Source organism: Mastigoproctus giganteus, chromosome 1, assembly GCF_048544385.1.
Source record: "Mastigoproctus giganteus isolate SK-2022 chromosome 1, ASM4854438v1, whole genome shotgun sequence".
Taxonomy (NCBI): Eukaryota; Metazoa; Arthropoda; class Arachnida; order Uropygi; family Thelyphonidae; genus Mastigoproctus; species Mastigoproctus giganteus.
The window spans coordinates 31,932,816-31,950,083 of record NC_143575.1 but is presented as its reverse complement, the minus strand read 5'-3'; the positions used below and the strand labels follow the sequence as shown (position 1 = coordinate 31,950,083).

Genomic DNA, 17,268 nt, shown 5'->3' with positions numbered 1-17,268 from the left:
GCTGGAGACTAGGCACCTGCGAGGTGATCTGATTGAGGTATATAAGGCCTTCAATGGGTTGAACATGCTGAATTCTGATTGGATTCTTCTGCTTGCTCAAATTGCAAACCTGAGGGGGCAAAAATTTAAATTGGGGAAAGACAGTTGTAGAATAGATGTGTAGAAATTTGCCTTCAGCCAAAAAACTTCCATCTGTTGTTGTGGAAGTTGATAGCTTAAACAAATTCAAAGAGGAACTGGACAAACTTTTAGAGAGAATGGATGTGTGAAATTAGGGATTATTTTTATTTATTTATTTTTTGGGCTGTTGCTAAATAAGCTCGTATGCTTGCTTTCTCGCATCACATGCCTCCATTACTACCACCTGGCCAGTAGTTATCCCCTTTACATTTAGCATTGCCCTCATGTATTTCTCCAATGAAAAATAATCTTTCGAGATTCCAATTTCAATGCACTCTCTTGCTGCTAACCTAAAAATTACTCGGTATATATATCACCAATTTAAAGAGCCTTAATTTCCTTTAGTTGGTGAGATGCTGTCATCTGCCTGAACAAACAAACAAACGTACAGTAGTTACAATACTAAGTAGTACTGTAGTACAATACTAAGTAGTACTGTATGGCTATGCGCATGGCTTGAAATGCCGCATTTATTTGATACAATTAATGTTCATATTTTTGATTTTGTGGATACTTGAAAAAAAAAAACTTTTAAAGTGGGAACGGCCTGTAATTTGTATTTTCTTATCCAACTGTCCCTTCCATTCTTTTTGCCAGTGCAAAAGCTTGTGACTTTCTTGCACATGGTGAATAGTATTACTACCACCAAACCACCTTGAAGAACATAGGGCACACACGTGCACACAAAAGGGTTAAAATGGCTGTAAATAGGAGTACTTATTGAAATGAAAAATTATAATTCCTCAGAGCGGTTTAATACTAGAACATACATACAAAGAACGGTTAATATACAAAAGAGCTTTCGGCTGAGTAGACAGCCTTCTTCAGTTAAATAGAAAATATATTAAATGACAGTTAGAATGGAGATGTGCACTGCCAAGTTGGTGCGTGAGGCACGTGGCTAATTGTTTGAGGTTGAAGTTTGTGGCTGTGACGTATGGTGGTGATGCAGCCAGCGTTTGTCTATGGACAGAATTATTGCTTCTGTGATGGGGTTAACTTGACAACCACTGTTCCTGTTCAAAGAGGTATCCGAGCATTTTATGTTTAATGATTCCAACCAGGTGCGCCGTAGGTAATGGTGGGACCTGTCCACAACCACGACATCGTGGTGCGGGTCAATGTCGTGGTGGGTTGTCCAGACATGCTCGGCAATAGCTGAGTGTTCCACATCTGCCAAACGGATCGCCCTTTTACGTTCTGAGAGACGTTTCTCGAGTCGACGTCCAGTCTCTCCAAAGTAGCAGCTAGTGCAGTCACGGCAAGAGATGCGATTATAAAAATTAGCAGCTATATTCCAAAATAAAATACAAGTGCATGCATGTGTGCTTATCCACCTCAGAGAAATTTATAAAATTTATCAAAGTTGACAACAAATCTCCTTTTGTTGTCAACTTAGGCATCTTTTCCAATGCCAATTTGTGGAAACTAAGCAAAAAACTAACTTCCTCCTAATTTGTATAGAACTTTAGCCTTGCCAAACAGTAATTTTCAGGAATATATCTCTGTGGGTGGCAACAGAAGCTTCTATACACTTTTTTTAAGCAAGAGTAGTTTGATGAAACTGTAGACACTATCTTCAAAAAAATAAATAAAAAGAAGAGGAACAAGATGATATTTCCCATAAGAAGAGTCCTACATTTCACATAACTTTAATTTAGTTCAGAGCTTGCTTCCATGATGCATGGCACAAAGATACTGAAAATCATCAACAATAAGTAATGGCATACGTAACATGACAAATAATGATTAATGGTAGTTTTATACAAAAGAAAGTCAAAATTAACAAATTCATATACTATTGTATTAATGCGAATTATTTTCCATTTTACTACATTTATCATGCGTGAAGCTTTGGAAGATTTAGAGACTGGTATCAAAATTAGAGGAACGAAGATAAACAACCTTCGTTATGCAGATGATACTGTGCTAATCTGTAATTCTAAGGATCATCTTAAAGAAACTCTGAGGAGAGTATGTGAAGAAAAAGGATTGTTTCTGAATGTGTGTAAAACTAAAATTATGGTGATAATCTCGATTCCAGTAAAGTGAGGGTTAATGGGCAAGATATCAAAGAAGTTGATGAATTTGATTACTTAGGGTTAAGAATAAATAAAAATAGTGACTGCTCAAACGGGCAATTGCTAAAACGCTGGTGGCTGATCTGATAAAATTATGGAGAGATAATGATCTGCCACTAAAGACTAAACTGAGAATCAGTGATTCGTTAATTTTTCCAGTTGCCACTTATGGATGTGAAAGATGGAATCTGAAAAGAGGTGATAGGAAGAAAATTGAGGCATTTGAAATGTGGTGTTACAGGAAAATATTGCGTATTTTTTGGTCATATAGTAAGAAGGGAAAACTTTCTGTTGAAGAATATAATGGAAGGAAAAACTGAGGGGAAGAGGTGCAGAGGAAGACCTGCAACTAGGTGGAAGGATGGGATCAGTGAACTTCTGGGCATGACGCTTTGCGATGCTGCTCGTATAGAACACGATCGGAGGAATTTGTTGGTGGCCACAACAGCTCCTCAGGGAGCTATGTGACTGACTGGAAGAAGAAGAACGTTTACCCATTTATACACTATATTAAAATCAAATGTATGGCTCTAATGAATACTACAGTGACAGCATACTTTTGAAAGTAAACTTTTTAAAAGAATAGTATAATAATATAATTTTTCTTTAAATTTGGTTGTAAAACTTTGCAAGTTTCACCTTATGTGATATATTCTGTTCAAGACTATGAAAAACAATTTTTTTTAAATCATGCTAATTACTACTGAATAAAATACAAGTGACTTTTACTTTACCTTCCACAGATATCCAGTTAAACCCTTAAATTTGGTAGGCTTTACCGATTTGTCTTGAGTAGACTTTGATTTGGATTTAGCAATGATCTTTTTTGTTTGCACCATATTTGTTTTATCTACAGAACTTTTTTTTATTTGACCAATGGAAACCTTTTCTTTAACTTTTACTTTATTGGGCTTTTTCTTCACTTGTTTCACTTGCATTTTTTTCTTATCTTTATGGTGAGCAAGGCTTTTCTTCAACAATTTGGAACTTAAGCGAGCAACTCTAATGGTTACCTGCTTTGTTGGTGGCAATTTCTTTGCTGGAGACTTCAATGGAGAATCTAAATGGAAGAGGTAACAGATCAAAAAATTATTATTTATTAATACATTTCCTATTAATCTCATTTCTTTATTCTCAAATATTGTGCAGATTTCTGTCTACATAATAACACTTCTACATTTATATTTATTATTTCCTGTGAATTTGAATAGTAAAAATAGACTGACAATTTGAACCCTCAAGCGTTTAGGCTTGCCTGTAGTGAAATACAATATACATTACACATATACAAACCTAAGTCTTCAAATTAGATTCTATTTATGTGAGCTACTGGTAATGTACAAAATATGAGAAAGAACAGGATGGATGGAAATTTCAGGAATTACTGCATGTGAAAACCAAGTGTATGGGGTGAGTACTGGGAAGTTCATAATCTTGTTTAATTATTTGGTGCTTTGTATAAACAAATACAAAAATATAGGTTTGTATTTATTACATTTTGCTTGAAAACTCGTCGAATTTACTGGTTCCCCCTTCCTTGATATGGGAAAATTTAAACCCTACTGTCATAACATTCCAGTAGAAGTTTTTAATAATAATAATAATAAAACTGCCAACGCAAAACTTTTTTCTTTTTTTTTTTTTTCAATAATAAAAGTGAAAAAAGGAAGGCTCTTGTAACCTAAGAAAGAAGCTCCCAACAAACTGTATTTCAACAAAACATTTACAAAGACACCATAATACCCATAAGACAGTTTTCATTCTTAAAAGAATAATTGAAACACCATAAAGATACAGCAGGAAAATAAAATTCACAGCAATCCAAAACAATCATGGGTTTCTTTACATGTAGAATCAGACAGATAAAGCTAAGTCACAAGCAGAAAATAAATTAAATATATTAATATTTGTTTGTGAAATTTTTACACAGTAACCAAAATCCTTTATACCTGTATTTGTCTTCATATGCTATGTCATTTGAGCTATCACTGCAAATGATATAAATAACATTTTTAAATCTGGCTGATGTTGGGTGGCTCTTACACACAACTTCATTTAGCAGGTGTGTGTCAGCACAATATTTAAGTAATCAAATGAAAAAGGATAATATCTGAAATGTCAATAACATACATCAATATGCCAATTTAGTTACTGGCAGTAAGACTGTAGACAACTACCGACTCAGTTTAATTGAGTCGGTAGTTGTCTACACAGAGTCCAGATGCACATACATGAAGAATAAAACAAATAAGCTTGATGATTCTTTACACTTTAGTGAATTTCTTCGAATTATCGCATGGATGCACACAATTATGGACGAGATTATACATTGCCAAGCAGTGAATTTCCAGCTCAAAGAAATCATACATTTTTTAAGACTTTTGTCATTTTATTGACTTAACTGTCATATTACATAGTACTCTATAAGTAGTTTTATAGACCTAGTCACGCTCGCTATTTGAGTTTTAATTTAGCTAGAGATTTTGTAGGCTACTAGTTAATATAGATAGAACCGTTGTTTTGTTCAAATCTTGCCTCCGCTGTTATAGTATAGAGTGAGTGGTAGGGGAATTCATAATTTTAATTGTGGTAAATAGGTATCTCTAAAGTTCGAATCAATTAGGTTGGCGTTAGTCGGATAATTATGTTATACATTATAATTAACTTGGAACTCCAACTCACTTGTTGGGCAAATATCTTTCTGTTTAGCTAAGGAAATAACTAATTTAACATTGTGGTCGTAGCGGCATAGTGTAACGTGTATTCCAAACTTATTAATGCAAAGTATGACGTAAAACTAGCTAGCGTAATACGTATCACAGCATTTAGTAATCTATTAGATTAGTGTAGTATTGACGATTGATTAAATTTATTAATCTTATTAATTTTTTGTTAATCAATTGTATTCAAATGGAAATCATGCCCCAGACTAAAGCAGCAAAACAACAAGAACAAAGTAGCAGTAGTGCTGTGGCTTCGGGTAGAACAGAAATAGACAATTCTCGAACGCATCACAGCCTAAAAAATTTGCAACGTGTTTGCAGACTTTCTAGAACAGGAAATGATATAGCCAAGAAAGATGTATGTGTGCTAGGTGCAGAGAGTGTCAAGAAATTAGGTGCCAACTCAGCATTCTGATAGGCATCTATGAGAGTTTGAGGAATTGAGTAGATGCCCTTGAAGGTATTAAAGTGGGGGACCCATCAAGTTCTCAGTGTTAGATCTCATTCTTTTGCATCAGGAATGCTGCTGTGTTGCAGTTAAAGAAGCAACACAGCAGCAATCTTCAAGGCAGAAAGCACTGATCCCACAGGAGCTAGTTATTGTTGGAGATCATTGTCAGGGAGACGGGTAATATATTGTGCAAAAAAGGCCAGAATAATAGGACCGGGGTATGTCTGCCAGGGGCAAAAGTTGATGGTGTTGTAGAGAAGATATCTTTTAAGGACACAAAAGATAATATTGTTGTATGTATGTTGGCACCAATGACATTAAGAGTAGAGCTGCAGATTTACTTAACAAGTACAGGTCAATGCTGGAAAAAGGTTGCAAGTTAGGGTTAAATGTGAAAGTGTCTGCAATTCTGCCCAGACACGATAGGAGGGAGTATATGATGAGAGCCTTGTCAATCAATTCAGCCCTGGAGAGATTGTGCAAGGCTCACAGCGTAGAATTTTTTTCAGCGTAGTCTGTGCTTGCTAACAGGAGAGATGGCTTCTACAGGGATGGGATACGCTTAAATAGAAAGGGTACAAGAATATTTGCTGATGCTATCGAGGCAGTGTTAGGTGGGTCAGAAAACTGCTAGATTCGTGGGGGGGGGGATTCACAGACTAAAAGATTAACGGTAGCTGCAGGTAGAGGCTAAAGTGATTCTTGCACTCCTATTAGAATGAGCAGCAGCCTGGAAAGCAAGATGCTCAGGATTTCAAAGACTGGTGGGAGTCATCATGAAACAAATAAATATATGGGCTGTGTTAGAGTAACTAAGAGTAAGAACAGGTACAAGCATACTTCCATGTACACCAATGCTAGGATTATAGTAAATAAATTTGATGAATTTGAAGTGCAGGTCAAGACATCAAAGGCAGATATTGTTGGGATATCAGAGAAATTGTGTCACACAGATATAAGCAGAGCAGAATTGGCATATGGGGAGGGGAGTATAATGTGTACAGAAAAGATAGGAAGTGAGAAGGTATTATCCTGTTAGTTAAGAAACAAAAAAAAATCTAAGGAAGTGCATCCTGTTGACATGGGTGGAAAATGCAATGTTAAGTCAGTTTGATGTGACATAAACACTGGGAAAGAGAAAATGAGAGTAGGAGCATGTCATAGGCCTAATGACAACGATGAGTACAACGAACAATTGTACAAAGAAATGAGAGTGGGACAGTAAATTTGTGTCACTCGAACATTAGCAAATCTTTTAGGGATTTATTGGATAGTAGAATGTTCGATAGGCAACCGAAAGGAGTAATACTCTTGATCTGATTATCACCAGTGATCATTCATGCATTAAGAATTTGCAGATAAAGGAACCACTAGGTGGCAGTGATCAGTGTTCTGATGTGGGATTTACTTAAAGACATAACTACCATCAGGGGTAAAGGGAAGGATTTTTGCTCATGTAAAAGTGACTACAGTGGTCTAAGACAACTTTAAAATTCTATATAATGGGACCAACAGCAAATCCTAAATGGGAAGCATTCAAGGAAGTAATCTTGGAAGCAACTAGGCTTTTCATACCAACTACGAAAAACTGTTCAAGATTTAGGCTTAAATGGATGTCAGATGAACTAATGAGATGCATGGCAGAGAAGAATGCATGGAACGCATATAAATTATAGGGCAAAACAGAAGCCTATGGCAGATATAAGCTAGACTGTAATCAAGTCACAAAGGAGATTAGGCAAATGAATGCAGATTACGAGAACTCTTCGGCAAAGGATGCTAAGAAAAACAACAGGACTTCTTTACTTATATAAATAAAGGAAGGGAGTGAATCAGACTGGTCCACTTGATATCAATGGTTTGAGTATTGATCCTGTCAGTTTGTCAGCTATCTGAGCTGATAAACTGAACAAGTATTTTGCATCTACATTCACACATGAGGAATTCTGTAGGGAAGTGAAGGACTGAAGCTTATCAAACTGTAACGGGAAGCTTAATGATTTTGTAATAGCTGAAAGCAAAGCAGAGGAGAAATTGTTCAAGATAAACATAAGAAAAGCACCTGGGGTGGATGGGATCGATCCAGTTTTTTTAAAGGAGGTGGCAAAGGAAGTAAGCAAACCCTTAACCCTAATTATGAGAGTATCATTGGACTCGAGAGAGGTCCTCGATGGACAAAGGGTAACACAAGTAATTACAGACCTGTTAGTTTAACTTCCGTTCCGCGGAAAATAATGGAGTCACTGGTTAAAGAAGCATTGCAGGATCAGCTAGACAAGACTACAGTAATAATTCAGACACAGCATGGGTTTGTTAAGGGGAAGTCTTGTCTGGCCAATTTCATTGGTACTATGACATAGTCACAAAGGAAGTGGATACAAAAAATAATTTTGATATCATATACTTGAATTTCCAGGCCTACATAGCCAAGTGGTCAGGAGTGGGAGTGCAGTAGCACATGCTCTTTGAGTAGACAGGGGTCCAAGCCGCTGAATGCTAAATACGGTCGATCTGCCACTCACACAGGAACAGCGTGGCAGATTATGGTCCATTTCCCTCAACATGAATTGTTGAGGAGACTTCCATCTTGCAGTGGATTGATAACGGCTACAGTTTGCCTTTTTTTCTTTACTTGGATTTCAGGAAAGCTTTTGATACTGTTGCACATGGAAGATTACTGTACAAATTGGAGCAGTAAGGCATTAAGGGAATGTTGCTACAATGGATAAAAGGGTAGCTGAGTGGGAGAAGACAGTGGTAATCAATGGACACTGCTCTTTGTGGAAGAATGTTATTAGTTCAGTTCCCCAAGGTTTGGTTTTTGGCCCATTGTTGTTTTGTATATTTATCAATGATATTGATGAAGATATATCAGGCTTAATGTCCAAGTTTGCAGACAATATTAAGGTTGGCAGGGTTGTTAATGACAGTATGCTACTACAACAGGATCTAAAAAATTTGGGCAGATGGGCAGAGAAGTGGCAACTGAAGTTTAACATTAATAAATGCAAAGTACTGCATATGGGTAGAAGCAACCCTAGAAAATCATACTAACTGTGTGGTACTGCACTCTGTCTGGTAGAGAATGAAAAAGATAACTGTAGTCATAAGGGTGACTACAATGATCTCAAGTTTTTAAATTCTATATGGCAGAACTACCTTAGGATGTTAACAATAGCAATTCTAAAAGGGGAAACATTCAGGGAATTAATCATAAAAGCTACCAGGCTTTCCATACCAACTAAGAAATACCATTACAGGTTTGGACCTAAATGGATGTCTGATGAACTAAATGGGACTTGTGACAGAGAAGAAAAATGTATCAAATGCATATAAATTACAAGGTGATGCAGAAGTCTCTAGTAGATATGAACTAGTCTGTAATCAAGTCACCAAGGAAGTGAGGCAAGCAAAGGCAGATTACAAGAAGTCTCTGGCAAAGAATGCCAAGAAAAGCAGTAAAGACTTCTTTACTCATATTAAGAGTAGAAGAAAGGAGTTGAATCATATTGGACCACATGATGCCAGTGGTTTAACTGTTGATGATCCTGATCAGGTTGCAGACAAACTAACTAGGTATTATACATCTACACTCAAGTATGAGGAGTTCTTCTGGGAGGGAAATGCAAGAAGTTTGTTGTTGTTGTTGTTGATGGGGTTTTAAGTGCAATCACTACTTAGGCCATATTGCACTTAGTAAAGTGGTTCATACTGCCTGTGTTGGTTGATGTAGATCAGTTAGAAACAGCTATATATCCTATTCGTTTTAGGAAGGAGAAGAATTCTGTGAGATTTGATTTTTCGCCTATGATATGGCTAGGTGACAAAGGTTCCTTCAAGATTGCCAGGGAACTGAATGATACTATTCGAGCATTATATCGCCAATAATTTTGGTACAGGTTTAATTTGAAGTAGTTTATTATGAATTTGCACTTGCCATTGAAGAATCCATTGACCTTTACATATACTTTGTATATTCATTTTATAATCAGTGAACGGTACTAGGGAATTTGTTGGGGCTGATCTGAATGGATGTTTGGCAGCAGCAGCATCCACAATTTAATTTCCTGGTATTCCAGTATGGGCTGGGATCCAGCAGAAGATAACCTTTTGTTGATGCTCTCTGAGACGTATCAACTCTGTTCTAATGAGCTTTAATAACGGGTGATTAGGTGGGGAGTTGCTTTACAAGACTAATAAGGAACTTTGCGAGTCTGTGTATATTATGCTCTTTTGAATTGACATATGTAAAGTATTTTCTATAGCAAGCTCTATGGCATATAATTCAGTTGTGTAACTACTACACTCTGTTGGAAGAGACAGAGAAATGGTAGTATCAGGGAGTACTATTGCTGCACCCGATCCACTCTCAGACTTTGATCCATTTGTATATATTTTAGCGAAGTCAGGATAATGTTGAGTATGCAAAATGTGTAGCTGTTGGATGTTAATGTCTGATAGAGAGTGTTTTCTCCACTGGTGGAAATAATTGTCACAAGATGGCATAATGACAGACCATGGAAGGTCAGGATCTATAGGATCTTGCAAGATTTTATTGAAGTGTATATCCCAATCTTCTGCTAGTTGCTTTAGCCTAATAACAGCAGGCCGCTGTCTGTGGTTTGTTCCTAAAGAAGGTCATAAACTGTGGATTATAAAGTATTGACCAATTAAGATGGGTCATCTGGCTTTGGATCTTGGTTGCATAGTTCAGCAGCAACATCTTTCTTCTGATATTTAGAGGAGGTTCATGGGCTTCAACATACAAACTTTGCACTGGAGATATTCTGAATGCAACTAGTGCTGTTCTGAGAGCTGAATGTTGAAAAGGGTTGAGGCGAGATAAAGCACTTTCCCTAGCAGAGTCAAAGACAGGCACGCTGTAGTCCAGTCATGATCTGATTATGGTTCTATATAAACGAAACAGGCTGTAACGATATGCTCCCCATTTTGTGGCTGATAAGACTGAGTATGTTCAGTTTTTTTTGACAAGTAGTCCAGAGATGTTCAATTTGCTTTTGGAAATTTAATTTACTGTCAAAGAACAATCCCAAATACTATTATCTATAGGAAGAGGATGGTTATTCAAGTGGAGCTCGGGTTCAGGATGCATATTGAATCTGGTACAGAAGTGAATGGCAGATTTCTGGCTGGAGAGTCTATAACTATTTTGTGTCATCCATGTCAGGATGCAATTGATCGATATTTGTAGTTGGCGTTCAATGTAATGCATGTTTTGAGAATGACAATAAATTGTGAGATCGTCTGCGAAAATGTATGAATCCACAATTTTCGGAATAAGTTCAATTATATGACTCATTCTCATTGAAAACAAGGTGGCGCTGAGAACTGACCCTTGTAGAATTACTTCTTGGATAAAGTTTTTAGAGAGGGTTCCCCGATAACGAACTTGAAAGGATCTCTGTTGAAGGAAATTTTAGATAAAATATGGTAAATTACCTCTCAGGCCAAGAGAATGTAATCCTTTAAGATGCCAAAAGGCCACGTAGTGCCAAAGGCTTTCTCAATGTCAAGACAGTTTTTAAATTCTGTACATTGGGATCAACTGACGATGTTACCAACAGTAAATTCTAAGTGGGAAGCATTCAAAGAATTAATCATGGATGCTACTAAAAGTTTCATACCTATTAAGAAATATTGTTCAAGGTTTAGGCCTAAATGGTTATCAAATGAACTAATGAGACTCGTGACAGAGAAGAAAAATGCATGGGATTCATATAAATTATCAAGCAACTCAGAAGTCTATGGCAGATATAAGCTAGTCTGTAATCAAGTCACAAAGGAGGTTAGGCAGGCAAAGGCAGATTATGAGAAATCTTTGGCAAAAGATGCTAAGAAAAACAGCAAGGATTTCTTTACTTATATAAACTCTAAACGGAAGGGGATGAATCTGATTGGTCCACTTGACATCAATGGTTCCACTGTTGATGATCCTGCTCAGATAGCAAACAAACTGAATGAATATTTTGCATCTACATTCACACATGAGGAGTTATTAAGGTTTGAAAATGGCAGAAGGTATCAAATTGTAGCAGGGGGCTTAAAATGATTTTGTAATAACTGAGAGCAAAGTGGAGGAGAAATTGTTGAAGATAAACACAAGAAAGGCACCTGGGGTGGATGGGATCTATCCAGTTATATTAAAGGAGGTGGCAAAGCAACTAAGCAAACCCTTAGCCATAATTATGAGAGCATCCTTGGACTCAGGGGAGGTTCACACGAACTGGAGATGTGCAAATGTATCCCCAATTCACAAAGGGGGATCGAAGGGTGACACGAGTAATTACAGAACAGTTAGTTTAACTTCTGTTCTGGATAAAATAATGGAGTCACTCGTTAAAGATACATTGCAGGATCATCTAGACAAGACTGCAGCAATAATACAGACACAGCATGGGTTTGTTAAGGGAAAGTCTTGTCTGACAAATTTCATAAGATATTATGATGTGGTTACAAAGGAACTGAATGCAAAAAATAATTTTGATATCATATATTTGGATTTCAGGAAAGCTTTTGACACTGTTGCGCATGGAATGCTATTGTACAAATTGGAGCAGAATGGTATTAAGGGTAAGTTGCTACAATGGATAAAAGGATGGTTGAGTGGGAGAAGATAGAGGGTGGTAATTAATGGGTGCTGCTCTTCGTGGAGTCCCACAGGGTTCGGTGTTGGGTCCTCTGTTGTTTTGTATATTTACCAATGATAATGATGAAGGTATATCAGGTTTAGTGTTGAAGTTTGCAGATGATACAAAGGTTGGCAGGGTTGTTAATGACAGTAATGGCAGTGTGCTACTGCAACAGAATCTAGATAATTTGGGCAGATGGGATAAGAAGTGGCAACTGAAGTTTAAAGTTTACAAATGCAAAGTACAGTCAGTCCTCGTATAACACGTGTTTACGTTACACGAATTCGATCGTACACGATTTATAAATAGGGGAACGATATCTTATATAACACGAACCGAATTCGCTTATGCATGATTCGCCTTTGTGTTTACAAGAAATAGCAGTCGAACGCAGAATCACCCCAACCGAAAGCAACACGATAGGAATTAAGAGAAGATTCTGAAAATGTATTTTTGTGTTTTATATCAGTGAAGGGGAAACACATTTCACCATAATAACGTAAAAACCAACACAATTCCAGCTATCGGTATAATCGCAAATGCAATTAGATCGAGTTTACTACCAGTTTATAACAGATTCCACTAGCAGAAACGCAACTGGAAAGTGTTTTTATTGTTTTATGGTAGTAACCCCCAGAAATTTGCTTTAGTAAAATGTGAGGTGTTAATAGTGTATCTCTGCCTTTACGGTGTTGTTTATTCAGTTGCTACACGCGTGCAGCTTTGTTTATGTGTATCAAGCCTGCCTCCTCGTTTTGTAATTGTGCTTTATTCCCTAAAAATGAGTAAAATACTTAAAAGGTGTGAAAAGGAAGGGTCCTGGTGAAGACACTGCAGATTCAGAGAGGAAAAAGAAAAGCAATATCGATAAACAGGCGGACTGGATCATAAATTATTACCCGGGAAAACTTGTAGTGGCCTCCTACTAGCGTTTATGGCCAAAATCACACCGGCCTCCGGCCAACCGGGGTTTCCCCGGCAAGGTTTATGGCCAGTCCGCCTCTGTCGATAGAGAAAAAATATGAAATTGTGAAACGCTTTGAGCGAAATGAAAGACCATATGATATTACACGTGCTACAGACCTAAATGAGGCAACACAGAGAATTACAAAGAATGCAGAGAAATAAAAACAACTTTCAAAGTGTAATTAAAATCCATTAGATTAAGACACAAAGAATTGGAAGAGATGGAACGGCTGTCATCTGTTTGGATAGAAAATCAAACAAAAAACAAGTTTGCTTATAATAAAAGCAAAAGCAGTAGCAATATTTTATAACGTAATAGTCGTAATAAAATATGTAAGTATTTTATTATGATTATTTGCGTTTGGTAATGTTTTGGTTACAAATGTGTGTTCAATCTTGGGTGGTCGGCACCTAACCCTATATTTCCCATAGGGCCTGTTGTTCATATTGCACGATTTTGCATTGCACGAGGGTTTCTAGGAACAAACTATCGTGCTATACGAGGACTGACTGTACTGCATATGGGTAGAAGTAACCCCAGAGAAACGTACCAACTGTGTGGTACTACACTTAAGGGTGGTAGAAAATGAAAAAGACATGGGAGTAATTGTGCAGTCAGATATGAAGTTTTCTGAGCAATGCAGACAGGCCAGGACAGGTCATGGGATTTTGTCAACGATTTATAGGAATTTTGCTAGCAGGGAAAAGGAGGTGATTGTCCCTCTGTATAAGGCAATAGTGGCCACACCTTGAGTACTGCATACAGGTCTGGAGGCCTCATTTTAGGAAGGATGTAGATTTGCTTGAGCGTGTACAGAGAAGGGCAACAAGATTGTTGAGGGGAATGAAGGGATCCTCTTACCAAGAGAGGCTTAAGTTCTGCAAATTGCAGTGACTGGAGACTAGGCACCTGTGCAGTTATCTGATTGAGGTGTATAAGGCCTTGAATGGGTTGAGCATGCTGAATTCTGGTGAGATCCTTCCACTTGTTCAGATTATGAACCTAAGGGGCATAAATTCAAATTAAGAAAAGACAGATGTAGAATAGATGTGCGGAAATTTGCCTTTAGCCAGCGGGTGGTTAATTGCTGGAACAAACTTCCATCTGTTAATGTGGAAGTTCATAGGTTAAATAAATTTAAGGAGGAACTGGACAGACATTTGAAGGGAATGGTGATTTTTTTTTTTTTTTTTTTGGCTGATGCTGCATAAGCTCATTCACTTACTTTCTTGCATCACATGCCACTACTACAGACCATAACGATATGTTCCTTTTTTGATGAAAGCATTTCTGACATTTGTCGCGGCTTTGATCATGAGATCCAATGAAGTTCGGTTTTTCCGGAATCCAAATTGGTTATTTATCAAGTTTTGAGACTTGAGGAACCAAGTGAGACGACGATGTATCATTTTCTCGAGAGTTTTGCTGAGACAGCTAGTAAAGGATATCAGCCTGTAATTTTGAAGAACAGAATGATCTTTACCAGGTTTTGCAATCGATAGTATAATATCAGTAGCGAAGAGAGTGATCTTTGATCCAGATTTCAGAGCATTACATAATATATCCCATCAGGGCCAGCAGCACTGTTTCTTGAGTTGGTAAGAGATTGCTGTAGCTCAAGCATGGTAAATGGTTGATTATAAGATAAAGCAGAATTGTAAATGAAATTCAGTCTGGATTTCTCTATAATGGTTTTACATTTTTGAAATGACTGATCATAAGCGTTACAAAAAGACAACAGAGAAAATACAATTCCCAGTGCATCTGATATATCTGTAGGATTAGAGAGCTCTTGTCCATTCCAGTTCAGTAGTGGGGTGGATAAAGGTGGAAATTTAGTGTCCAAACATTTTATTTTTCTTCAGATTAATGAGGCGAATTTTAATCCAAATTTCTTTTCTTGCTTTGTGTCTGATATAACGGGCTTTAGCTCTAAGCCGTTTATAGTTAATAAGATTGGAGGTGGTAGGATGTTTGTGGAAAAGGTTCCATGCTTTGTTTTTCTCTTTTTTTGTATGGTCGCAATCTTCATTCCGCCAATAATTTATTTTTCTTCTATTTCTTACTTGATATTGAGGAATGGCAGCAGACGGGGCTGTCAGCACTTGATTTGTGATGTGCTCAGTAACACTGTTGATGGAACTGGACTGAATGATATTGTTGTCAAATGAGATGTGTTCTGTATTTTATCCAATCAGCCCTTGGAAATTTCAATTTAATTGGATTTTCTGTTGGAAAGGAATAGGATGTTTGAATTTTGCAGATTAACGGATAATGGTCGCTGCTATAAGGATCACTCAGAGATACCCAATCTATACTTGGAACGAGGATTGGAGAACAAATGGAAAGGTCTATTGCAGATGTTGAACCTGTAGGGAGATGCACATATGTAGGAGACCCAGTATTTAGTAATGTTAAATTCTGTCTATCAATCAGCATTTTGATAAGCTTACCTCGTCTGTCTGAGGTGGGGGAACCCCATAATGGATGATGTGCATTAAAGTCTCCTAGTAAACAAAACAGAAATGGTAACTGCATAACAAGAGGTCCTGAATAGTATATTGATGATTAGGTGCAAGATAAATTGAAACCAATGTCAGAGTAATACCATTAACAACACGCGTGGCAACGGCTTCTAAGGATATTTGTAATGGAATGTATCTGGAGGGAATGCTTGAATCCACGAGTATCGCTACTCATCTATGAGTGCTATTGGAGTCAGCCCTGTCTTGCCTGAATACAGTGTAATTTTTGATTGAAACTGAGACCAGAGATGTCAAATTAGTTTCTTGCAAGCACATTGCAAGAGGTTTGTAGTGGTGAATTAATTCATGTATATCATCTATGTTACTGAGAAGACCTCTACAGTTCCATTGGATAATATGTTCCATTATTTCGTTTTGTAAAAGGAAGATGAATCTGTCTGCTTTTTATGCGTGGGTTGTTTATAACAGTCAGGTTTAGATTTTTCTTTTCTGGGGAAATCGGGGCATCCTGAATTATTTTTATCTTCCATATCACCATCTGCATTTAATTCAAGAAAATCTTCTTGGTTGGGCATATCATCGGTATCCATGTTTGTTGGTTGTGGCTGTTTCATCTCTGCAGGATCTGGTTTATGCAATTTTTCTGCCACTTTACTGTGGGTTAGGTTTTGAGATGGAATTGTGAGTGGCATGTATTATTATGTTGGTCCACTAACTGTGATTCAAATGTAGGCTGAGTCGACAGTGCTCATCAAGCCCAGTCGGTGATTGATTTGTCAGGAGAGACTGACATGCTACTGATTTGTGACTATGGGTAGCCGATGCGTAAGTGGTTTTTGGTAGGCATTATTTTACTTATCTTCTAGTTTCTTGAAAAGATACTTTATTTTCAGTCTTGTATTTCTGTATTTTTTTTCCATAACTTCCAGAGATCACAATCTTTGGAGTAGGCTGGATGATTGCCCATGCAATTAGGACACTGCGGAGTTTATACCTTGCATTCTGATTCAGTATGAGTTTTGCAACCGCAGTTTGCACATGTTGCATCTCCAAGGCATGCTGTCTGGGAGTGACCAAATTTCTGACATTTGTAGCATCTTTGAGGGTTCGGGATAAAGGGCCAAACACAGCAGTTTAAATAACTTGCTTTGAGTGAGGATGGTAGATTTGGTGAATTGAAGGTTAAAATTATGCTATGTGTTGGGACTAGGGTGCCGTCTTTTCGTATCATGATTCTCTTGGCCTGAGTTACATTTTGATCCTTTAGTTCCTGGATTATTTCTTCCTCGGAAACGTTTAATAGGTCCCATTCACCGATCACTCCCTTGGAAGAATTCGGGGTGTTATGTGGAGTGACTTGAATTCCATTTAAAGATGTAAGGCTTAACAGCAGGTCAGAGTGTCTTGGGTGAGAGGTCTCTATTAGAAGTTTCACCATTTTTGGAGATGCTGCTGCATTTTCAAGGCATCGTTGTATGATAAAAGGGGAGAGCTTGCTGACAGGTTGTAAAGACAGAGAATCAGGAAAGCTGGAGATTCCTGCTTGTTTGCATCCTTTTTTAGTCTTTTCAACAGCAAGGTCATGATCAGTTCTTTGGCTCTAATCGTGGGAAGTCATTTGTCCATGTTTACTCCTTTTAGCCCTGGGAGAGGGACTTTCTTCTCCCAGGTTACCGGCCCCTCCATGTGGCGGGGCCAGTAACCTGGGAGAAGGAGCAGTGCCACCAGTG

General features: G+C 37.6%; 1 protein-coding gene across 4 annotated transcripts in view; it reads right to left on the bottom strand.

Moving 5' to 3' along the window:
* Window positions 1–17,268, bottom strand: part of LOC150090684 (uncharacterized) — a 306,488-nt gene that overhangs the window by 204,845 nt on the left and 84,375 nt on the right. For all 4 annotated transcript variants that reach the window (XM_090372249.1, XM_090372256.1, XM_090372243.1 and 1 more), the window contains one exon: window positions 2,996–3,321. In XM_090372249.1, the coding sequence (XP_090228375.1) occupies window positions 2,996–3,321 (326 nt within the window). The remainder of the gene's footprint in view (window positions 1–2,995; window positions 3,322–17,268) is intronic.